Here is a 23,714-nt window from a genome sequence, read left to right on the forward strand (position 1 = left end):
CCATAGCAGTGCTGCTAATCTGGAGGTGTAAGTTGTCCCCAAATGGGAAATAATTGTGCGTGAGGACAAAGTTACACAGCGCAGCCACCAGATTTGCTGTGGTAACATCAGGGATGATATTTCTGATTGCTTGTAGTCCATCTTCATGTGGAATATTAGTGTACAGAGCCTCTACATCTATGGTGGCACGGATGGTGTTGTCAGGAAGGTTTCCGATGTTTTGTAATTTCCTCAGCAAGTCAGTGGTATCTCAGAGATGGCTGGGAGTGCTGGTTGCATAGGGTTTGAGGAGGGAGTCTACACAGCTGGATAGTCCGATTGTAAGGGTGCCAATGCTAGGAATGATAGCGCGTCTGGGATTTTCTGCTTTATGGATTTTTGGGAAGCAAACAGAATAGTCCTTGTCGGGCCTCAGATGATAGGTCTGTGTGAATCTGGGCTCGAGTAAAGGCAGGGAGTTCTTTAAGTAGCTGCTGCAGTTTCTTTTGGAATTCTAAAGTGGGATCAGAGGAAAGAGGTCTGTAAAATGTGGTGTTGGAGAGTTGTCTGGCTGCATCCTGTTCATAGTCCAACTTATTCATGATGACGACAGCTCCCCCCTTTATCAGCTGGCTTGATTATAATGTCAGAGTTATTTTTGAGACTCGGGACAGCATAGCGTTCAGCATGGCTGAGATTGTGTATCATTTGGTGGTGGTTGTGCACAATGTCAGTCTGTGCACAGTTGTGGAAGCATTGAATACAGAAATCCAGACTGTCACTATGACCATTGGTGGGGAGTCCACATAGAATTCTTTACTTATGCTACATCAATGGCATCTTTATCATTTGGACGCCTGGTAAAGAGACCCTGAAACCTACTGCCTCAAGCTAGGGCAAAGAAGGCCACTAACAGAACACCACGTCATTACCTACAGCACCCCCGTTTAAATCCCTGCAGTGCATAATCTACAAGCTACACTTGAACATGCTATAGTCCAAGAGGCCCTAGGTGAGAGGCCTGTTCTCTCCTACAGCCAACCTCCTAACTTCAGGAAAATTCTCACTAGCAACCACAGGCCAAACACAGTAATACTAATCCTGGAACTTTTTCCCTGCAACAAACTCTGTTGCTAACTTTGTCCACATATTTATTGTGGAGACCCCATCATTGGACCTAACCACATCAATTAAGGGATTAGGGGCTCATACTCCTGTACCTCAACCAATGGTGTATATGCCATCATGTGCCAGCAATGCCCTTCTCTGTGTATTGGACAGACTGGACAATCACTTTGCCAAAGAATGAATGGACACAAAGTGGACATTAGTAATCTGAATACACACAAACCTGTCAGTGATCATTTCAATAGAGTGAGCCATTCTGTTAAAGACCTGAGAATATGCATTTTACAACAGATTAGAAAGGGCAATGTGAACGGCAATTCATGCTCAAATTCCATACATTGGTGGTTGGCCTTAATAGAGAGAGCAGTTACCTTAAGCATAACACAGACAGCTTCCCCCTCTTTGATACTCATAGTGATCTCAGGCAAGACACATAGTAATTCTCTCTCCTCCACCCCCACCCCTGTCCTATGTATCTGATTTATCAGTTTTATTTTGATTTTTTGTTTAATCTGTGTTATAAAACTGCCAGGCCACTTCCAGGACAGCGCTGTCTCCAGAGCTGAGAAAGTTGATCTGCCCCACGAAAGCTCATCACCGAATACATTATTGTTAGAAGTGCTACATGACTGCCTTGTTTGTTTTGTTAGGGTACAGATTAATTTGGCTGCCTCCCTGTTACTGTTCAGCTCTAAGGGGTGTCATTTTGCAGAGATACTGTTAATGGTAGAAAGACACTGCATGGTTGTAGGGTAGGATAGAAAGCTGGCTTGATGGTTGGGCCCAACAGGTAGTGGTCAATGGCTCAATATCTGGATGGTGGTCTGTTTCAAGCGGAGTGCCGCAAGGCTCGGTTCTGGGGCCGGTGTTGTTCAGCATCTTTATTAACGACCTGGATGAGGGGCTGGATTGCACCCTCAGCAAGTTTGCAGATGACACAAAACTAGGGGGAGAGGTAGATTTGTTGGAGGGTAGAGAGAGAATGCAGAGGGACCTGGATAAATTGGAGGACTGGGCCAAAAGAAATCTGATGTGGTTCAATAAGGAGAAGTGTAGAGTCCTGCACCTGGGACAGAAGAATCCCAAGTGTTGTTACAGGCTGGGGACCGACTGGCTCAGCAGCAGTACGATGGAAAGGGGCCTAGGGGTTATGGTGGATGAGAGGCTGGATATGAGTAAACAGTGTGCCCTTGTAGCCAAGAAAGCTAATGGCATACTGGGGTGCATTGGGAGGAGCATTTTGAGCAGATCTAGAGAAGTTGTTATTCCTCTTTATTCGGCACTGGTGAGGCCACATCTGGAATATTGTGTCCAGTTTTGGGCCCCCCCCCCCAGTGTAAAAAGGATGTGGATTTGCTGGAGCAGGTTCAGCGAAGGGCAACAAAAATGGTTAAGGGGCTGGAGCACAAGACCTATGAGGAGAGGCTGAGGGATTTGGGCTTGTTTAGTTTACAGAAGAGAAGACTTAGAGGTGATTTAATAGCAGCCTTCAACTTCCGGAAGGGGAGCTCTAAAGAGGAGGGTGAGAAACTGTTCTCAGTGGTGTCAGATGGCAGAACAAGGAGTAATGGTCAGAAGTTGAAGAGGGAGAGGGGTAGGTTAGATATTAGGAAAAACTACTTCACCAGTTGGCGGGTGGTGAAGCACTGGAATGCGTTGCCTAGAGAGGTGGTGGATTCTCCATCCCTTGAGGTTTTTAAGTCCCAGCTGGACAAGGTCCTGGCTGGGATGACTTAGCTGGGTTTGATCCTGCTTAAAGCAGGGGGCTGGACTAGATGACCTCCTGAGGTCCCTTCCAGGCCTGGGATTGTGAAAGGCTCCTTCTAGCACTAGGACCCTGCAACAAGCTGGCCCTGTGCAGTGCTGTGACTGCCCAGAGCCACTTGCCTAGGAAAGGCCAGACTGGTTTTACTTGGGACTGATGCTGCAGGCACAGGCCCTGCTGCTGCTCTGAGCTGGCAGCTGCTGCTCTGAGCTGGCAGCTGCTGGAGCTTTAGGAAGCACCTGCCAGGCTCTCAGCTACTATAGTGGTAGTCCCCCTGGGCACTGTACAGCACCACTGTAACGACCATTATGGGAACTTGCGCTAGGAGCAAGGGGGCATTGCTACAGCTCTGAGATGTGGCTGTAATGATCTACTGGGGCCAGAGCCTGACCCCCGCCCCCCCCCCCCCCCCCGCTTCCCTCAGCACATGCTGTGCTTCCTCAACCTCCTGGGCATGGTGGTTCTGCTCAGATACACCTCCCTGCCCCCAGCACCCACTTAGCTGCTCTCTTCTCTTGCAGGTGGAAGCCTTGCAGCAGCTACACAAGGAGTCGGAGAGCATTCGCAGCCGCTATGCACACTACTTTGACCTCTCACTGATCAACAATGGTGTGGATGAGAGCCTCAAGCTGCTTCAGGAAGCCTTTGAGCAGGCCTGCAGCTTACCCCAGTGGGTGCCTGTGTCCTGGGTCTACTGAGCAGGTGTCCAATCCTGGCAGCATCCCCATATCCCCATCCTGCAGCAGGGTAGGGCATGACCCTCTGCTCACCACGGCTCAACACCTGCCCCCTCCCTTGCCTTTTCATGGTCTCTGAGTAGTCTCTTATGCACAGGGTAAAAATGCAGGGACCCCTGCCCCAGCCACAACTCCTGCATCAGCACTACTCTAAAGCAGAACCTTCTCCTGGGTGTGTCACTGGGCGGGGGGCGGGGGGGTACATGGTTGGGGCCATATATTACTCCCTCCACACAGCTGTCTGCCTACTGGTCACACAGGGAGGCATTCTGCAAGACTGTGGTAGAAATAGAGGGGCCTGCTGTAGCACCTACCCTGCTGAGGAGCAATTTTGCACTGTGATTTCTTTACAAGGGGCAAGAGCAGATGCAGGCACCTCTGAGTCCATGAAAACTCAGCCATATTGTAAGTTGCGAGGGCAGAATGCACCCTTTGGAAACTGCAGTTTTGAGGCTTCAGAGGCAACACACTTAAGCCAAGGGGGCAGTTCAGCTCACACATGACTGTTCAGGCCAAGCCAGTGCTGCCCCACCTTGTAGCCCAAGGATTTTTGCCATAATGAGAGGGTTAATTACTTTCAACTGCATGAGGGAGATGGTCACTTCCAGGACTCCTGGGCTGGTGCAGTTTTTCACCTACAACTCAACTGATGGCAATGCTTAGGCTGGCTGTCCTCAAGCCCCTGGAGGACAGGGCTAGGGGCTTTTCTTCAACCCATAATCAGCATCTTGCTCTGCATGTATTATTGACAAGGAAAGGGGGTTAATGTCTGAAATTCTGTGCAATTCTTAAGGATGCCAAAAGCCCTGGTGATGTAGCAATAGGGACCTTTCTTGCTAGTCCACTGCAGGGAAATGACATAGCAATAAAAGTACATTGAAACATGGCTGTGCTTCTGTGACTTAGGAGCCCCTTGATTGGACTGTCCCCTCACAAGCTGGCTGATCCACCCCCTTTAAGACCAGAGAACCTGCAGGACTACCCTCCCTGGTCTCAACAGGGAAGGAATCCCCACTTTGGTTACTTTTCTGTACAGGCCTTGTATGAGCTGGAGGTACTCCCCCAGTCAGCATTACTGTGAAGGAAGTTGAGTGAAACCCACAGTATTTTCACAGCAGACACACATGTTTACACACTGGAGCCCAGGGCACTTGTAAGGAACCAGGGTCTTCCACAAACCAGCCAGTTTCAAGCTTGCAAAGGCAGGGGCCCAACCATCCATCAATTTTGTCTATGCCTATTAGAAGAATCCACAGCAGCACCATTTGTTCCCATGCAGCTCCTTCACCATGGGAAAAGCAGCACAAACAGGGCTGGTGGGGACAGGCCCATGCAGCAGTAGCCCTGTCCAATGCACAGGAACACTGCCTCCTGGCCAGCTCAAACAGCAACAAGTCACCCCTTGAAAAAGTTTTTTTTTCTTTTCTTTTATTACAAAAAGTAAATAAAAATCACCTTTTCCCTCAAAAGCCCCAGCAGTGCTCAACATGTGAATCTCCCTTGTGGTCAGGGGCACAGAGCAACACAATGTTGGGCAACTTTATGCCTTTGCTACTCATGGTATTTACACAATGCACAGAACCCTGGACCCTCCCTCCAGGGGTTACAATATTGTAGGGACAAGTCCTGTTACCCAGCATCAGGGATGCACCCCCTTCCCCCCCACAGAGAGCTCAGGTGCTTTGCTTAGCAGGTACCCATCTGTACTAAAGGCCTTTCTCAATATGCATCACCAGCACATGCCTTCAGGCCCTGACTTAGTCTTTGTGCCCCAACATCTGTCTCCATTCCAGCCCCCAGCATGGATTAGATGCCCACCCTGGGAAGAGAGGCCTGAAGCAGTAGTGGACAGGGCTCCAATAACATGGAAACAGGTTTGGTGAACAGCAAATGAGGCTTCCCCTAGCACTGGGAAACAGGAGAAACCTGGAGCACAGGTTCTAAGCCTATGCAATGCACTGAAAATACATGCCTAACACCCCTACCCTCATGGGTGAGATACCAGGACATGGCAGCCCCATCTCAGGGCAAGTTTAAAACAAAAAGCACTTCACACAGCCGATGTGCTGATTCAGACCCCAAATGAGGGCAAGTGGCTCAGGATAATCCTTTGAGTTGTACAACCCTTCTGTGACTGTCAGGATAAGGCTCCTGGACCCAGGAACACAAGGAAATGCGGCCAACACTGGGGATTAGGAGGGCGCATTAGTAGCAAAAGCTGCTGGTACCCTGAGCACTCAGGCAGCCAACTTAGCAGTGCACAGTCCAGTGCAGCAAGTTCTGCACTCCCCCTCCTGGCCACCCTTAAAACAGGGTGAGGAGGGCTTATGGTGAGCCAGTTGAGCCACACTTCCATGCATGTAAGCAGGAGATCTGGAGTCTTGTCATCCCATTGCAGCCCAGTGTTTCTGCACTGCTGGGGAACAGCTGCTTGGTCTTCTTCTGTTAAGGACACTCCTGCTTCCACCTGAAGCAGGCAGCCTAATCTGGCTGGGAGGGATCAGCTGCTTACTCTGAGCTCTCTTCAGCTTCCTTCTGTTTCTTCTTCTTCTTCTTCTTCTTGATGCTGGTGTCACTGATCTGCAGAGAAGCGAACTCAGCGTGAGTGCGTGGGAAAGCATCACTGCTGATGGGTGACACCTTTCAGCCAGGACTATCAAGTAGGCACAAAAGGATGCATCTGAACTATCCCGCGGGCTCTCACTCCACCAGGGAAGTGCGAATCACCATGCTGCCCCCTTCCCTACCTGAGGCTCCCCAAAAGAAAAATCTGCCTGGCTGGGTAATTCCAAGGCCAGGCACCACACCCAGCAGCACATCAGAGCAACAGGCAGCCTCCAGCTGCACCAGAGGAAGGTGTACCACCCACTGCTAGAGCTGGGGCTATCCTGAGGGCAGATTCTCTCTCACCAGTTAGCAAGGGCACTCAGAGCCCCCCACTCCACCACAGTCTAACGTGCTCAGCCTGGGTGGGGGGAGGCAGCAACCTACATGAACCGAACAGGTGTCTGGCAATTTGTAAGTGCCACAGTACCCAGCATGCCGCACACCTGCCCCATCCAACCACCTACCACTTCCATTAGCTCCCCGCTGTTTTCAGCCGCTTCTTTGGCCTTTTTCTCCTTTTTCTTCTTTTTCTTTTCCTTTCTGCTTTGCTCCACTGACTGCAGACCAGCTGGGGAGGACGGAGCCAATGCTGTCTCCTCGCTTTCACTCTCTGTCTCCCGCTTCCTCTGGTGAAGAGCAAAGCTAGCATCAGCTATGGCTCAGTGAGCTGAGAAGTGCCCAGAAGAGGCCTGCCTTGAGTACAGAAGCATAAAGATGGCACAGAGCCCAACTCTGTAATTTGCCTGCCCAGCTGAGCCCTCTGCCCCCTCAGGAGCAGCCAAAGAATGGGCCTTATTCCTGGTGATGCCAACAAGTTCAGCACTGCTTGCCTGAAGGAGGAGATTACAGATCCTCTGGAACGGGTTGGCAGCCTGTGGCTCCAGAGCTGCATGCAACTCTTTTAGGAGCCACTTGCAGGTCTGGGCGCTGCTGCTGCTCACTCATGCAGCTCCCTGCACTGCCCCCGCTATAATAATGGAACTAAATATAACTGGTTTAACACAGGCTGTTAATTCAATTTAGTTCCATTATTTCAGCAGGGGCAGCACAGGGAGATGTCTATGCGGCACGTGGGGTGAGCAGGAAGAGGGGAGGCCACGCCTGCCCCTGCTGGAGCTGCCCAGCTGCACTATGGAGGAAGACGTGGGGAGGGCTGCGTAGGGAGAGGCCTCCTGCAAGCACAGCTTCCCTCCCCACAGGGTGAGCACCTGCTCCTGGGCAGCGCGGTGCCCCCCAGCTCCTCCTTGCTCCGCAGCAGCTGCCAGAGCCTGGAGCTGTGTCCAGCAGCAGCAAGGTCAGCTTTACCAGGACCCAGCCCACCTCCCCGCCTGACCCCCCGAGTCCAGCGTTGCTGGGTGGGGAGTGGCTGGGAAAGTTGCAGGCACTTTCTGGCCTGCGAAGTCTGGGGTGGACTCAAAGCACAAGGAAGGTGGGCGTGGGCATGGCATGGACCCACAATGCATGTCGGGGAAGAGCAGTTGGTGGACAAATAAGATCTGGGTTCAGTGGGCATGCTGGGGGCAGGGTGGTGAGATGGGTTAAACCTGGGGATGGTGGTAGGGAGGGGATTTGGCACTGAGGATGGGGGAGGAAGAACTCAGGGATGGGGGCAGATTTGGGGGCTGAGGCGGGTAAAGCCTGGAGACGGGGGTAACAACTTTCTAACAGGGAGGGATAGCTTGGGGATTTGAGCACTGGCCTGCTAAACCCAGGGTTGTGAGCTTAATCCGGGAGGGGCCATTTATGGATCTGGGGCAAACAGAAAAAAAAAACCTGTCAGGGATGGTGATAGGTCCTGCTATGACTGCAGGGGGCTAGACTGGATAACCTCTGAAGGTCCCTCCCAGTTCTATGAGATGGGTATTATCTCCATATATTTATTGTCTGTGCGCACTATTCTTATAACAGTGGTTACGAAAAGTGCAGTGTGACATTATTTATTAAGGACTTCATGTGCACTGCAGCCCTTGAAGTATTGGTTTTGTAACTGAATTTGAAAAAACAGCTCCTTTTGCTATTTTGGTTGCAGATCCCTGCTCTGGAATTTGCCTAGACGCGCCTCTCCCGCACCCTTCATTCTTCCCATGACATTTTCCATCCCCATCTTAGGGCTCCAATCTCTGCTGTACCAAGACTGTGCACAAAGAGAGCCCAAAAATCAGGCCTGAAGTTAGCTCCCAGGAAAACCTGCTCTCACTAGTAACGCACACATGCCAGCTAGGCTGGAATGCACTGATCAAAGTGGAGGCTGGCACCCGAGGCCTCTGGAATCCCATCAGCACAGCTCTCATTTCAGTTCAGGGCCACAGCTATAAGCCCTCTTCAGGGCTTATTCCCGGACCTCGTCCCTCAGCATATTCAAAACCAAGCAATGTAACACTAACCAGAGGCGAATGCAAGTCCACTCTTCTAGACAAATCAAAGGAGATGCCACATGTTAACACTGCCTCCCTCCAAAGCAGCAACACAGAAAAACCAAAGCATACTTCACAGGCTCACTCTGCCAAGGCAGAGATTTCACCTGACAATAGGCTCTGTGCAACAGATCTCACACAAAAGGAACCTATGGTACTTACTTTTGGTGTCCTCTCGGCCACTGCTTCTGGGGCTTCCACCTCTTTCTTTACAGCAACACTGAAAGAATAAAAATGCTTAAACTGAACTTGTGTGCACAGCCCATCAATCCTGTACGTTAGATTTATTCCCCCCGCCCAACGCTTGCTGCAAACCAAACTACATCCCTCAACCTCCTCCTCCTCCCATGCAGGAGACACTACACAAGACAGTTCCTTCTACTAGTGCCTCTCTTATACAGGACCAGGGGGTGTATGGAAAGCCTGCAGCAGCAGCTAACTGTGCTGGACAAAGGCAGGGTCTCCCGTTTAATCTGGCAGACTGACTCCCTCTACAGCCACAGGTATCAGGCTACAAAGGGATAACTGTCTGCGGATGAGGCTTGTCTGGAAGAGCAAACCCTGCTACTGCTCCAGGGCTATGCTCCCTCGGGATGGGGATAACCCCACCGTAAAAGACATGACACTTGAACCCCTTCAATCCAGCAACCTAGGGAACCGGGTATGCCAGGTTAAAGAATCTGCCAGCTAGGGAAGGCACCATGGGTTCTGTGCACTAACCTGGCACCCTGTTCCCAGGCATGCTCAGCCTCAGGGGAAGCAAACTGGTGCACTGCCATTCCCCCACCTGGCGGGCAGGGGCCAAGTGGCAGAAGTAGAGCTGTTTACATTGTACTCCAGATGGTCCCAGATTAGGGACACCCAGCACACAGAGGTTCAAGTGCACAGTGCCCAACAGGGTTTTTAGCATGCTACGTTCAACCCTGGTGACTTTTGCGCATGAAAATTACTTTTTAGTCAGAAACACCCCACAAGAAAGTGGCATCCTAAGACAGCAGAGACTGAGCAGATGCAATTCACCCGCTGTCCTGCCCTGCCCCTTACCTGTAGTCCACATACTCCTTCTTCCAGGACTCTGGCGTGCTGTCATTGGGCTTGCCATGCTTGCTCAACAGGCCCTGTTTGATCATCATCTTCTTTTGACTTGCCTGGTGTGAAAAGAGAGAGAAAAGGCCACATTCAGACCCATCCTGAAGAGGGTGCGGAGCCCGGGGCACTCCCCACCCACATGCCAAGCAAGGCCCTGCAACAACTCTTCCCCAAGCCCTGCCCTGGTACCCCTCTCCCAAATCACACTGAATGAGGGATTATGGGGCCTGGTGCAGTGGCAGGGGTCACCTCTCCTCTCTCTACATTCCCCATGTGGGCCACAGGTGTCAGAACAGCACAGCTCCCCGCTCTGCCCCACTACTCTCCTAGTCCACCACACAGCAAGCCAGGAGGGTAACAGGGTGGAGAAGGCCACCGTGCTGCTCTGGCTCCTACCACCCATGTGGTGAGTGAGTGAGTGAGCGAGTGTGCGTGTAAGCGGGGAACCCTTGTTGCTGCTGCCACTGTAAAAGACCCCCATAATCCCCTGGTCCCTCCCATCCATAGGGCAGCCACCAAAGGGCCCCAAAATATGGGGCCTGGGGCAGCCACCCCGATTCATCCTATGAATGGGGTGGCTCTGGCCACATTCTAACTTCAGAACCACAATCTCTTCTAGTTGAAGAAGTCACAAGGCATGACATGAAATGCAGTGGGGGAGAAGCAAGTACGCAATAAAACAATAACCAGGAGAGAGAGAGAGAGAGAGAGAGAGAGAGAGGTCTTCAAGCCCCGATGCTCATGGCAAATTATAATTGCTGCTCAGTTTATTCCTTGGCCAATGTCACTCTTCTACTCACAACGTTTTTTAAGTAAAGTAGGAGTATTGCAGAAACCATTATTTTACCCTCCCACTTTGTCTGAGTTCCAGTGCAGGAGAAGCAACTGCAAGAAAATTGGAGCAAGTGTCTTGGGGTGTGTCTACGCTAGGAACTAACTGTGAAGTTAGGCACTACTTCGAAGTAGCCAGCAGTCTCTACACACGTTCCCTTACTTTGAAGTTGGGATCCCTACTTCAAAGTTAACTTCAAAGTCCTTCCTCCATTCCCAGAAATAGAGTAGCGTCCTACTTCGAAGTTTAACTCTTAAGTAGGTTTGTGCAGATGCTCATCTTCAAAGTTGTACTTTGAAGTAAGCAACTTCCAAGTTACTTTTGTAGCGCAGACACAGCCTTACTGTTACAGACACAGCTAGACAGAAATGTTAGTTTCCCCTCTTGCCTTATGCACATGAAATTGACTAACTGAAGAGATGGGAAGTGATATTACTGCTGCCCTGAGCCCCTGTTGCAGGTTTTAGGACTGCCACATGGCCACAATACACTGTTTCCAGTGCAAAGGGAGCATTCTTACAGACATGACTTCAGCCTCTCAACAGTGAAGCATTGAGCATCTTCTATTCCTTCCAGAAGCCATCAGTATTGGGTGATAGATGTAAGTCATCTTTGCACATGGTACTAATGTCATCTATTTTACATCATTTGGCTTCCTCTAGAAGGGTCCTCAGCACAAACTGTTATTGGTCTGATCCTAGCGTAGCCGTGTCAAGATCCAGTCTGCACATCATCTGGACCCAGACTTTAAATCAGCTGGGGGATGGCCCAGTCCTCAGACAAAGCTATGGCAGTGCAGACACTGCCAAAAGAGCCCAACAGTCTCCGCAGCAGGAGGAAAGCAGATCAGGACTTTTCCACTGGCTCAACTCCACAGGGACAAACTGCAGTGGAAATGGTGGTGACAAACTGGAAGCCTTTAGCTTTAGAAGAGGCTGCTCCAAACCTAGTTTCTTAATAGCTGAATGCCATTTCCAACATCACACAACCTCCCACCTACAATCTGACCTTAGGACCAAGACCCCACTTGCGGGGGTATGTGTCTCTTTCCATGATCACCCTCTTGATCTTTGCCACAATACCATGGTCACAGGTGGAAATCACAGCGGTGGTCATCAAGGCAATAGCTGCATTAGAGGAAATTAAGAGAATGGACATTTCAGCACAAAAGAGTCACACTGGCCAGCTACTGGGTTCTGTCTCCTCAGCCCCAGCGTTATAGCTGTGCAGGGATTGGCCTCAAAGACGATACTCCCAAGACTGACATCCAAAGGGAGATTTTCATCCACCTCCCACAAACTGCCCGAGAGGACCCCCAAGCTGAAACCAAGCACAGGTTCCCACTTGTCACACAGTCCCCATCTGGTTCATCACCAGCGAAGTGCAAACCAGAGTTCTCTAGATCTAAAAGCATGAACTTCTACTGTCTCTGCCCTCGTAGCCAAGGCTGTAGGAGGCTTCTCAGCTGCTATGTGGCTCGAGCCCCACCACAGCACTGCATACATTTTCACAGGGTAGCCAGAAGTGAACTGTTAGCTACTCAGTGGTGTCCTGTATTGGACAGGGGGCATAAGCACAATACAAACACACACAGCACTGCTCACTACCAGATGTGCTCCCATTGAGGATGGCACCTCAGTCCCTATAACCTATGTAATGCTTTGCTGTCAGTTTGTGGTAATGAAAAGGCATTTATACAGAACAGTACACACCCATTCTGCCACCATCCAAGATGCATCATTTCTTTCCCCTAGATCTGTTAGGAAAGAGGAGTTTACAGGCAGTAGTATGTGATCAGAGATTGTCATTCGTCTTGGTTGAGATGGAGCCCGCATGGAGGGGGTCTCCAGCCCTGCTGGCTCTGTCCTACTCCTGCAGGCAGCCAGCCAGACCCTCCAGCAACAGCCAGTAGAACACTGACAGGCTGGAGGGTATTTGGAGGCTGCACAGCACAAAGACCCCAAAACAGGAATCGAGGTGCTGCAGGGAAGGCAGTGCAGCGGCACTCAGAGAATGGATAAACTTCATCATCACTTCACATACCGTGTGTGCCTGAAAGCCTGGCATACGGAAATGGGGTGAATGGAAGTCAACCAAAAACCTCAGTATGTTCTCCAGGTTTTTTGTTTTAATGAAGGGATATAGCTGGGCTTGGAAAGATTAGACTTTTACTACTGACATGTGTCAATTTCACTGTAGACAAACTGATGACAAAATATTTCCAGTGATTTCTCTCTTTGCTGGGGAACTTTGTAACAGACTGTATTTTAACAACTGCAATGCTTTCAGTTTTTGACTCAGTGTCTGCTGTCATTAAATAATTGTGTGCCCTTGCGTAATCTTCTACAATGGTGAACTTTTAAATTGATAAAACACAGGAACACGCACTTAAAATAAGATATGTCAAAATTACCAAGAGATCAAACATCAAATTCTGCCAAGCCTAGCTATACCTCCAGTTACCAAGAAGAGCAAAAGTAATATACTTCTTACGATCACATTACAGAGCCAAAGATATAAGAAGGCCATTGTTTCTCAGCTGGTGTCACTGATCTTTCTCAGCCATGCTGTTCTCATGTTTCCACAGGGAGCAAGTCACTGTCCTTTAGAGACAGCAGCATCCCAGGTTTTCCCACCAGCAGAGATGCTTGAAGGACTGTGACCAGGGCAAGTGCCACCCCCTCCCAACCAAAAAACGCTCAAGCTGCCCATGTCCATTACAAGTTTCTGAAGCTGCGATGTTATGCTCTGGCTTTATTGCAAAGCAGATGGCTGGAGGAAGGACTTCGCCCTCTTACCCATGCAGATGGCCTCCCCTTTTGTGGTGATGACAACAATCTCCTGATTAATCTCAATGCCATCTTCATACCTCAGAACACCAGGGAGCATGATCTTGGCACCGTAGCAGATGGCATTAACCTGGAATGGTGAAAGAAGAGGGCTGAAAAATCTGGTTGCAAATGTAAAGTTACTTGTGTAAACCAACACACAACATTAACACCACAAATTTATTCAGCCACTTTAAATACCAGATGGTGCTGCCCCAGTAATAAAATATTTTTTCATGAATTATTTAAGAGCATCCTACACACCAGGACTGGGCCACTGCGTCATAATGCGATTTGCAGCACCACCTGTTATGCAAACCTGCATGCTGCCTCCTGACAAAGTGGCTGCGGGTTGTTTATGAGAACCTGGATCATGAACAAGTTGTTACGCGCTGTTGAAGCCAGAAGTCAAACTAGAGTGAAAAGCTTTAGAATCACCCCTCTCCCCCACCATCTGCTGTTTCCCAAGGTCACTTGTGAACTTACCGCACTGTCCTTCATAACCAGCCGTTTGTGAGAAGTCAGCAGCTTCTCCAATGGGAAGATAACCCTCCTAAGGTAACTCTCATCTTTGTTGTTGTCATACTGCCACTGGGCATCCAGTACGTCGTGCATTGTCACCATATGGTCCTGCAGAGAGTCATGCCCACTATCTTAACCGTTGGCCCAGCCACCCTCTAAAGTCAGACAAAAGATGGCTGAAACAATGGTGAGCAGCACACTGGAGGAAAAAAGACTGATGAATTCTGGGGTTCCCAAAAGGGGCTGAAGATAAAACTGGCAAGAGCCATGGACATGGCAGGTAAGTGCAATGCAAACAACTCCCATATCATTCTGCTAGCACCACTCTGCTCTTCTCTCTCCTCTCCCTGTCATAGATCCTAGATCTGGAAGGGACCAAAGGAGGTCATCTAGTCCAGCCCTCCCCATCTGAAGCAGAATCAACCCCAACTAAATCATCCCAGCCAGGACTTTGTCAAGATGGAACTTAAAAACCTCTAGGGATTCCACCACCTCTCTAGATAATGCATTCCAGTGCTTCACCACTCTCCTGGTGAAACAATTTTTCCATATATCCAACCTACAACTCTCCTGCTGTAACTTCGGACCATTGCCCCTTGCTCTGCCATCTGTCACCACTGAGAACAGCCTCTTCCCAACCTCTTTAGAGCCCCCTTCAGGGAAGTTGAAGGCTGCTATTAAATCACCCCTCAGTCTTCTCTTCTGCAAATTAAATAAGCCCAAATCCCTCAGCCTCTCTCTCCACTGGACCCACTCCTGCAGATGTGTAAGCACCAGTACCAAGTAGAGAAGAATAACTTTTCAAGATCTGCTGGACATGTTTCCGCTAATGCACCCCAATATGCCGTTAACCTTCTTGGCTACAAAGGCATACTGCTGACTCATATCCAGCCTCTCATCCACAATAATATCCACATCCTCTTCTGCTGCACTGCTACTTAGCCAGTTGGCACCTAGCCTGTAACAAATTCTTGGGATTCTTCTGTCTCAAGTGCAGGATTCTGCACTTTTTGTTGAACCTCAAAGTCCTTTTGGCCCAAACCTCCGATTTACCTAGGTCACTCTGGATCCTGTCCCTACCCTCCAAACTACCTACCTCTCCCCCTAGCTTAGTTTCATCCACAAGTTTGCTGAGGGTGCAATCCATCCCTCATCCATGTCATTAATAAAGATGTTGAACAATACTGGCCCTAGAACCAAACCTTGGAGCACTCCACTTGAAACTGACCGCCAACCACCCATTGAGCCATCGATCACTACCCACTGGGCCTGACCATCTAGCCAGCTTTCTCTCCATCTTAAAGTCCATGTATCCAATCCATACTTCCTTAACTTATGGGCAAGAATGTTGTAGGAGACTGTATCAAAAGCTTTGCTAAAATCAAAGTCCATCCCATCCATTGACTTCCCCCATGTCCACAGAGTCAATAACCTCATCATAGAAGCTAATCAGTTTGGTCAGGCACAACTTGCCGTTGGTGAATTCATGCTGACTACTCTCGATCACCTTCCCCTCTTTCAAGTGCTTCAAAGTAAAGTCCTTGAGGGTCCCCTCTATGATTTTTCCAGGTACTGAGGTAAAGCTCACTTGGTCTATAGTTCCCTGGATTATCCTGCTTTCAAGATGGGCACTATATTTGCCTTTTTCCAATCATCTGGGATCTCTCCCAGTCTCCATCAGTTTTCAAAGATAATGACCAAAGGCTCTGCAATGATATCTGCCAATTCCCTCAGTACCCTTGGATGCATTAAATCCAGACGTACAGTTTTATGTGCTTCTAGCTTTTCTAAAAAGCTCTTAATCTGTTCTTTACCCACAGAGGGCTGCCCACCTACTTCCCATATTGCACTGCCTAGTGCTGTAGTCTGGGAGCTTTGTCCGTGAAGCCTGAGAAATATGTCTGTCACCAGGTTACCTCCCTCTTCCAGTAATGGCCCAACTCCCTGCCTGATAATCCTCTAATTGTTAACCAGCCTGCAGAAGCCTTTCTTACTGCCCTTCACATTCCTTGCTAGCCGCAGTTCCAGCTGTATTTTCACTTTCCTGATTACGCCCTGGCATTCTCCAGCCATATATTTATACTCATCCTCAGTCCTCTGTCCAAGTTTCCACTTCTTATATGCGTCCTTTTGGCATTTAAGCTCATCAAGGATTTTCATTGTAAGCCAAACTGGTTTCCTACCATATTTGCTTGTCTTACTGCGCATCGGGATGGTTTGTTCCAGTGCCTTCAATAAGACTTCTTTAAAATACTGGCAGTTCTCCTTAACTCCTTTTCCTTTCTCATTAGATCCCCAGGTGATTCGGCCCGCCAGTTCTAATCACAGGCCTGTGTGTTACTGCTCACCTTTCTTCCTTTTGTCAGAATCCTGAAATCAACCACCTCATGATTGCTGCAGCCAAGGTTACCACTCACTTCTATTTCTCCTACTAGTTCTTCCCCATTTGTGAGCAGCAGGTCAAGCTACACACAAGCCCTGGTTAATTCCTTCAGCACATATACCTGGAAGTTATCCTCAACTACTTCCTGGATTGCCTGTGTGCTGCTGTATTGGTCTCCCAACAAATGTCTGGGTGATTGAAGTCTCCCGTGAAAACCAGGGTCTGCGATCTGGAAGCTTCTCTTATTTGTCTGAAGAAATCCTTGTCTACCTTGTGGTAGTCTATAGCAGACACCAACCATGTCATCTCTGTTGCTTCCACTTCTAAGCTTAACCAAAAGACACTCAACTGGCTTTAATCCCTCCACAACTGAACTACCTCGTGCCCCAAATCACACATGCAATACAACACGGTATGCAGTGGCAGCAAGCACCATATCAGAAACCTCAGTACTCGGGATGCAGTACAATAGGCACTAAAATCACTGGCTCTTGGGAAAACTGGCTGCATCACAAGTCTTCCTGCCACAGAGAAGAGAACAAGCTCCATAAATGAAGTCTCAGAGGGTAACCGTGTTTGTCTGTAACATCAACAACAAGCAGTCCTGTGGCACATTACAAACTAACGGTATTAGGTCATGAGTTTTGGAGGTTAGCGTTAATAGCCTAATAAATGTGTTGGTCTCTAAGATGCCACAGGACTGCTTACTGTTCACAAAGGAAGTGTTTCTCTAAACACCAGGTTCATCTGTGTCCATATCAAAGGTCCACCCCAACTATTGTACCACTCCCAGCACAGCAACATCCAAGGACCTTACAAATAGATATCCATTTCTTACATTAAATGCTGACAGCTCACAATATGTAGGTGTTTTGTGGGCTGAGTGACAAAAGTAGTGGAAAGCAAAGCTTCCCATCACCCTAACATGACTCCCAGCCACTTGCTGTCCCAAAGTTTAATTACCAGAACAGGGGCAGCAGCCCTGAACTGAACTCAACACTCTGGGTAAAGACAACTTACAGCAAGGACCTTTTTAAAAACCAGCCAGCTGCACCCTCTAACCTTCTCTCCCATGATTCCTGAGCGCACTCGCCGGAGCTCTTGCATCTGGCCTCCAACCCCCAGTAGCAGGCCCAGGTGGACACACAGCGTCCGGATGTATGTGCCAGCTTCGCAACTCACCCAGAAGATACCTAGAATGCAGTACAAGGGAGAAGAGAGAAGAGATATGAGCTATCCAGAGGTACACTAACTTAACACACTTACCCACGGGAATTAATGAGCCCTGTGATTGACTCCATGTTCAGTGCCTCCAATGAGCCATCAGTACTGGGTGATAGATGTAAGTCATCTTTGCACAGAGTGCTAATGTCATCTACTTTGCATCATTTGGCTCCTCACAGAAGAACTCAGAAACTTCTATCACAGGGGAGAAATGCAAGACAATGTTGGCTCTTGCTGACAGTAGTCAGGACATCCCCCTGGACTGGGAAGAAGCTCATCCCACATGGAAGCAGGCAACTGGTATAATGATATCAGCAGCAGACATCAGCATAATGAGTCATATCACATTGCCCCAGGAACATCCTTAGATAGCTATAGCGCAGTGCATCCCATTTGGGGGTCAGCCAGAACACTTTAAGCCTGCTTCAATTAACAAATAAAGCCTGCGTTTTAAAATGGAACCACCTGTCTGTGCACCATTACGCCTGGCAGAGGAACAGCAAGTCACTTTTAGTGCTGTGTTCATTTAAAGCCGCACAGGGAGGCAATACCAGAGGTGCAACTAAAGAATTTTTGTTTTACCTAATCTCCTCTCAGGGTCATATTCTACCAGTTTGCTCTCGTAGATGGTTCGGACTCTCAGCTGCCTCTTGACAGCTGCAATGAGGGGAGGTCGCTGAAAGAGGGCACCCGTCAGAGTTTCTATTGCCTACAAAGAGAAACAGAAGAACTGGCAGCCTTTATGTTTACACAGCCCACACCATCTCACCAGCACATCTAGACACAAGAGCCTGCCTCTATTTAGGCAACAGAAATAATTTCCTTGTTGCATATCCCATGTTGCCATCTGATCATACTCTGTGAAAGCAAATCCATCTGAGCCACTTACACACAGCTCCAGATGGTAGCAAGGGTAACTGCTCCTAAGGGAGAAGAGAAGAGGTATAGTGGGCTACTTCACCAGGCAGCAGCATCTGATCAGACCATATCATTCGTCTTGATTATGACACAGCCCCCATGAAGCAGAGTTGCCACCCTGCTGGCTCTGCCCTGCTCCCACACCCAGTTGCCCAGACACACCAGCAGCTCCCAACAGAACACTTGCGGGTTGGCAGGTATTTGGAGGCTGTACAGTATGGGGACCCTAGAACAGGAATTGACATGCTGCAGGGAGAGCAGTGTAACATCACATTGAGAATGGATTCATCATCACTTCACTCCCATGACATGTCCTCCAAGGGGAGAATTGAGGTGTTGGGGTTTTCTAAAATGCGCAGTCATAGCCCTTGTGAAACAGCAAAGATGTTTTAACATCTGAAGGACTGAGGTCCATGTTCTCAAGGGAGAATCAGTTGTTGTGGACAATACTACTATGCACAGACATCAAATATACACCGAACCAACATGAATTATACATGTGATTAAGTAACGTCATGCAGCAGAATTTTAATTAGAAGGGGCTTGTTGCTCTTTTACCTCTACTGCATCAAAATGCCCTCAGTGGGGCTCTAGGAAATGCTCCTCCTCAACTCTCCAGTGTACACTGATAAGACAACACAGCAGAAAGCTAATTTGGGCTCAAGTACACAGAGACTTACCCTGGAAAGCTGAACCTCGCTTTCAATAGCATTGTGCAGCCGAACGATTCCCACATACTCTTTGCCTGAAAGGACGACAGAGAGTAGTCAGGAGTGGCCACTTGCATTTTACTGTTCACCACCATGTTGGTGACATTACATTCCAAACACCTGTAGAGGTCAGCCTGCATAACACTCAACTTTTCTAAAAGGTTTCAACACAAGCAGTTCTAACTCCTTCATTCTATCAAGAAAGAAACCCAAGCTGCTGGTTTATTTATGGAACTTTCATTCTATAGCACAGCACAACTCTGAATAAAAGCAAAGGTAACTACTTATGTGCAAATTAAAATTTGCTATGTTGAGACCTGATCCCAGAAATGGCAATAACACAAAGATCAGGAAAATAGCAATTTGTGTATAGGCACGAGGATTGCAATGAGAATCCTCTGCTCATCATTAAAATGCCGTCAGTTTTTTATCTAGCCACTTAAAAGAACTAGCAAATAAACAATCCCAATGCAGTAAAGGACATGCCTGCACTCTGCTGAGACTTCACCAGCCGTGTTGCTCGTTCGATGCACACAATCAGACACCCAGTCACCTTGGGGTCAAGCGTCCCACTGTGCCCAGTCTTCTCAACCCGGAGAATGCGTCGGACCCAAGCAACCACCTCATGGGAGGAAGGGTTGGATGGCTTGTCAAGGTTAATGAAACCTGTCCTGGAACACAGTACACAGACACTTGGAACCTCAAATGCCATTTGATATCCTGGTTGTATTATTTTACAAAGGGCATTTGACTTCTAAAGTGAAAGATATTTTGCAGCCAACAAAAACATATAAAATTTTCAAAAGCAGGACTCCTCATAACATGGAGCGTGTTCAAAAGCACTGAGCAACCAATAGCTCTTTCGTTTAGCAACCTATGTTAAACCCCTGATTGAAAATCTTAGCCTTACTGCACCAAATACTGCAAGAGAAAACCCCCTCAGCCTGGCAAAACATCTCCACTAAAACTTTCACACTGGGCATATACTTACCTGTGTCTCTTTAGCAATAACCACTACACAATGACAGGAAGTGAAGCATGCCAAGGAAGGCAAGTTACACAGCTTGCAGATGACCATAAAATTATTTTTCACGTATAAAACTACCCCCAAAAGAATCTAACTTGAAAAAATTCAAGCATATGAGTCTAACTAACCAAATTTAAAGAGGAATTTTGAATAGCCAGCAACACTAAAGAAAAAGTAACTGTTTCCAGACCTATTTAAGATCACCAAACCCTTGGAGGTCAAACAATGACAGAAATTACAGTTCTCCACAAACATACCTAACATACTCAGCGATGTCTCTTTTCAAGGGATTGCAGCCAGAGGGAAGGGGTGTGTAGTGTGCTGTCCTCACATTTAACTTGTCAAAGTTCTACAAAAGCCAAAAAAAAAAAAAGTACAGTAAACAAAAATACGTCAAATCTTTAGAAACAAATCCCCATTTTACCATAGAAATCTGCATCTAGATAATGTGGTCTAGTTTAAATTCCAACTAACTAAAAATGCCTCTCCCAAACAGGTAGAGTTCTAGAAACAGACTTTTAGTAGCCACAAGAATATTTTTCACAGCAAGAAAAAGGCAACCGTGTGCAAACGTTAAAAGCTCTGCAGAATGGAGTTTTACAAAATTGAGCAAATTCAGTGGGCCTGCGTACCACACCAGAGTTATGCAAAAATTCCTGTTCAAAAAGAAGGGATGGAGGAGGATTATTGTTAAGGTAGGCGTGTACATGCAATGTGGCAGATCTGGCACACAGTGAGCAAAAACACTCTTCAATATTTGGGTCATGAAGCCTGGAGTTAGAGCAGCCTGCTTACACAGAAACCTACAGCAGAGGGCAGCTAAGGGACACGTGAAACAAGGACTCATGTTTTTATATCTGCACATACACACAAACAGATCCTATAATAATCTTACCTTCAGCAGCAAGGGCCACTGAGACGTGTCCAGCTGAGCCACCCGGGATTCGGGTTTGATGAAAAATTCTTCTGTGTGCTGTATGTCCTAGAGAGAAATGACATACCAGAGAAATGGAGATGATATACAACGCAGCTTTTAACTCTTTCTTACGACCAAGTTTTGCATTCTGTAGACAACATTCACAAGTTATTGCTAGCAAATTTTACACAATACCCTTCGATGACAGCTACAACAAAGCAACACAGCCACAGCACCACCAATTGACAGCAAAATAATCACTATCTAGAGATTATGGCTGCAACATCCGGAAAACTGGACTGGTGGATCCGAAACAATGGAACATGGTGTGAAGAAAATCCTCCGAACTCCAGGTGTTCTGCTCCCCTTACTCACTAAAACACTAGAGACCAGCAGTTATACAACACCTGAAAGGCTAACAAAATAATTTATAGGTGATGAGTTTTCATGGGGCAGACTGTCCCCTACCCCTGGGATGATGGGATCATCATCACAGAAAGAAAGCTATTTTCCAAAAGACCACGAGAGCAGAACCTCTCTCTGACATGTCACAAAACAGCAAGAGCTAAACTAAGACTATGTCAGAGATGTAAAAGAAACCATATCCAGACCCGCATAAATTTCACCGGTGGAAACGCTCATGTGGCCAGCTCTGTGTTGGCATGAGCCTCCCCACCCCTTATCAACCTAACTACTGCTGCTCACTAGCGGGTGTCTTAATCATATCAATGGAAGAGCTCACTCCCACCGGCATAAAGCCACTGCACGGAAGACCTTACACAAGCACAGCTGCAGTGGGATGGCCATGCCACCGTAAAATCTGAAGTATAGACATAACCTTACTTAGTTAACTTCTCCAACAAAAAACACATTGACTAATCACATTTGTCTTAATGCACAATTTGAAAGGAAAAAATGCCAATCCACATCTGAGGAACTTGAAGGTAAACCTGCAGTCCAGCAGGTAGGCAATGGCTGATTACCTAAAAAGGACATGGACAGGTGACAGATTACATGACAGGCTCCATCTCAGACATGCTTTCACACAGCAAGAACAATGTAATTTCCTCCACAGGCCTCGAAACCTCCGTTTGGTCTTCTCTCAAGCTCATCACTTCAGAAGCATCTTTGCTATGAACTTAGGCCTGGAAAGACTGCTGATCAATCCTGACAAAGGATGTATTCCAGAGGGTTTTAAGATAATAGTCTACCTCTGCAGTAAGCCTGGATCAAGAACTTTGTGACTGGTATTTGTAATTTGATTGTTTTAACGATTTTACTCTCAAACTACCCTCTTATTAATAAACCTTTAGACTCTAAATGATTGGCACAGCATGCTCTTTTGGACAAGATTTGAAGCTTACATTGACCTGGGAACATGGCTGGTTCCCTGGGATCAGAAAAACGTGTTCCCATCTGGTGAGACTGGTTTTCACAACCTCTTGTCTGTGTAAGGAGGGATACTGGCTGTGGCACAGGAGTAGCTGAAGACTAGAAAGGAATTTCCCATGTGACTTCTTGCGAGCCAGCATGGCAGCAAAAGTGCTCTTTGTGACTGATGTGGTGTGCCTTATAAGAGGACCCCCAGTTTTGGGCTGCAAGTAGCTCTGTTTTATGCAATTTGTCCTGATTTGGCCTTCTCAGGTGTGCCTAGGAAAACGTCACATATTACAAGGTTGAAGCAGGTTCCAAGATCTTTCACAAGCAAGAGGTTTGGCTCAACCTGAAATCAAGCGAAGGCACCAAGCTAGGCTGCAGGCAAACTCAGCCATACAAGAAGGGTTTTTAAAAAAGAGAATTTCACTTACAGCAACATCTGCATCCGGTAGGGACGACTTATCCCTTTTCTTCTTGTGCTTCTTAGATACACAAGCTGCGTTGGGGGCAGGGTGGGAGGGAAGCAAACTACACTTAGTATTTATTTGTCACACCACAACTCATCCAACGGCAACACAACCACCACCACCTCCCGCAGCGAGAACACGGGAAACAAACACCAAAACAGAGGAGCAACACTTATGCTCAGGGGTGTAGATTCTGCAGCTCGGGATGAGGCTCGGAAATAGCTTGTTCGGTGCTCGGCCGCACTGGCTACCAGAGGCCCCGTACGAGACACGGCTACGCTCCTCAGGGTCCCTCACCCCAACGAGGTAACCTCGTTACCGCCATGAATCACCTCCTAAGCCTTCCGGGACTGGTTCCAACGGGGCCGGGAGGCTCCAGGCCAGTCCTGGAGGGCTGGCAACGGCACCCCCCGCCCCCGGGGCCGCCACCCGGCCATCCCCGCTGCGGCCGAAGCGGGCCGGGCGCACCACCCAGAGGCCCGCGCCCCGGCTGTGCCGCACGGGCCCGGCCCGCCTCAGCCCAGGCCTGGGGGCGCCGCCCGCCCACGAGCTGTCCGGCTGCCGGGCCGCGTACGCCGAGCGGCCCCAGCGGGGCCCCGAGCACGTTCCCGGGCCCGGAGAGCCCCGAAGCGGGGGTGGTGGGGGAGAGAGGGGACGCGCTTCCCGCCAGAACGCCCCGGACGGGGGTGAGGGGACGCGCTTCCCGCCAGAACACCCCTCACCTTCCCCCTCCGCCATCTTCGCCGCGTGCCGCCGCCGCGCGCCCAGAGAGGGAGAGAGAGAGAGAGAGG

The 23,714-nt window shown here is 48.6% G+C and overlaps 2 protein-coding genes and 5 non-coding genes across 7 annotated transcripts in view; 1 reads left to right on the plus strand and 6 right to left on the minus strand.

Annotated features, from left to right (window-relative positions):
* Positions 1–4,495, plus strand: part of MPP1 (MAGUK p55 scaffold protein 1) — a 41,189-nt gene extending 36,694 nt beyond the window's left edge. Inside the window, exon 12 of the mRNA XM_075008123.1 lies at positions 3,394–4,495. Within this exon, the coding sequence (XP_074864224.1) occupies positions 3,394–3,570 (177 nt within the window). The 3' untranslated portion in view covers positions 3,571–4,495. The remainder of the gene's footprint in view (positions 1–3,393) is intronic.
* Positions 4,496–5,195: 700 nt separating this feature from the next.
* DKC1 (dyskerin pseudouridine synthase 1) lies at positions 5,196–23,714 on the minus strand. The gene is made up of 15 exons (XM_075008122.1): positions 23,646–23,714; positions 22,888–22,952; positions 21,059–21,145; positions 20,421–20,512; positions 19,623–19,807; positions 19,107–19,171; positions 18,091–18,217; positions 17,347–17,477; positions 13,866–14,009; positions 13,350–13,470; positions 11,560–11,678; positions 9,675–9,778; positions 8,793–8,850; positions 6,681–6,842; positions 5,196–6,189 (listed from the first exon to the last, which is right to left on the minus strand). Exons 1-15 carry the CDS (start codon positions 23,659–23,661, stop codon positions 6,118–6,120), a joined length of 1,548 nt encoding a protein of 515 aa, XP_074864223.1. The 5' UTR covers positions 23,662–23,714; the 3' UTR covers positions 5,196–6,117.
* LOC142020445 (small nucleolar RNA SNORD83) lies at positions 11,129–11,204 on the minus strand. The gene has a single exon (XR_012647410.1). It is a non-coding gene; the product is annotated as a small nucleolar RNA SNORD83 (small nucleolar RNA).
* Positions 12,342–12,590, minus strand: LOC142020438 (small nucleolar RNA SNORD17). Its single transcript, XR_012647406.1, has one exon. It is a non-coding gene; the product is annotated as a small nucleolar RNA SNORD17 (small nucleolar RNA).
* LOC142020436 (small nucleolar RNA SNORA36 family) lies at positions 17,155–17,291 on the minus strand. The gene has a single exon (XR_012647403.1). It is a non-coding gene; the product is annotated as a small nucleolar RNA SNORA36 family (small nucleolar RNA).
* Positions 17,603–17,678, minus strand: LOC142020444 (small nucleolar RNA SNORD83). The gene has a single exon (XR_012647409.1). It is a non-coding gene; the product is annotated as a small nucleolar RNA SNORD83 (small nucleolar RNA).
* Positions 18,483–18,726, minus strand: LOC142020439 (small nucleolar RNA SNORD17). The gene has a single exon (XR_012647407.1). It is a non-coding gene; the product is annotated as a small nucleolar RNA SNORD17 (small nucleolar RNA).

The sequence above is a fragment of the Carettochelys insculpta genome, chromosome 13 (genome assembly GCF_033958435.1).
Source record: "Carettochelys insculpta isolate YL-2023 chromosome 13, ASM3395843v1, whole genome shotgun sequence".
Lineage (NCBI taxonomy): Eukaryota > Metazoa > Chordata > Testudines > Carettochelyidae > Carettochelys > Carettochelys insculpta.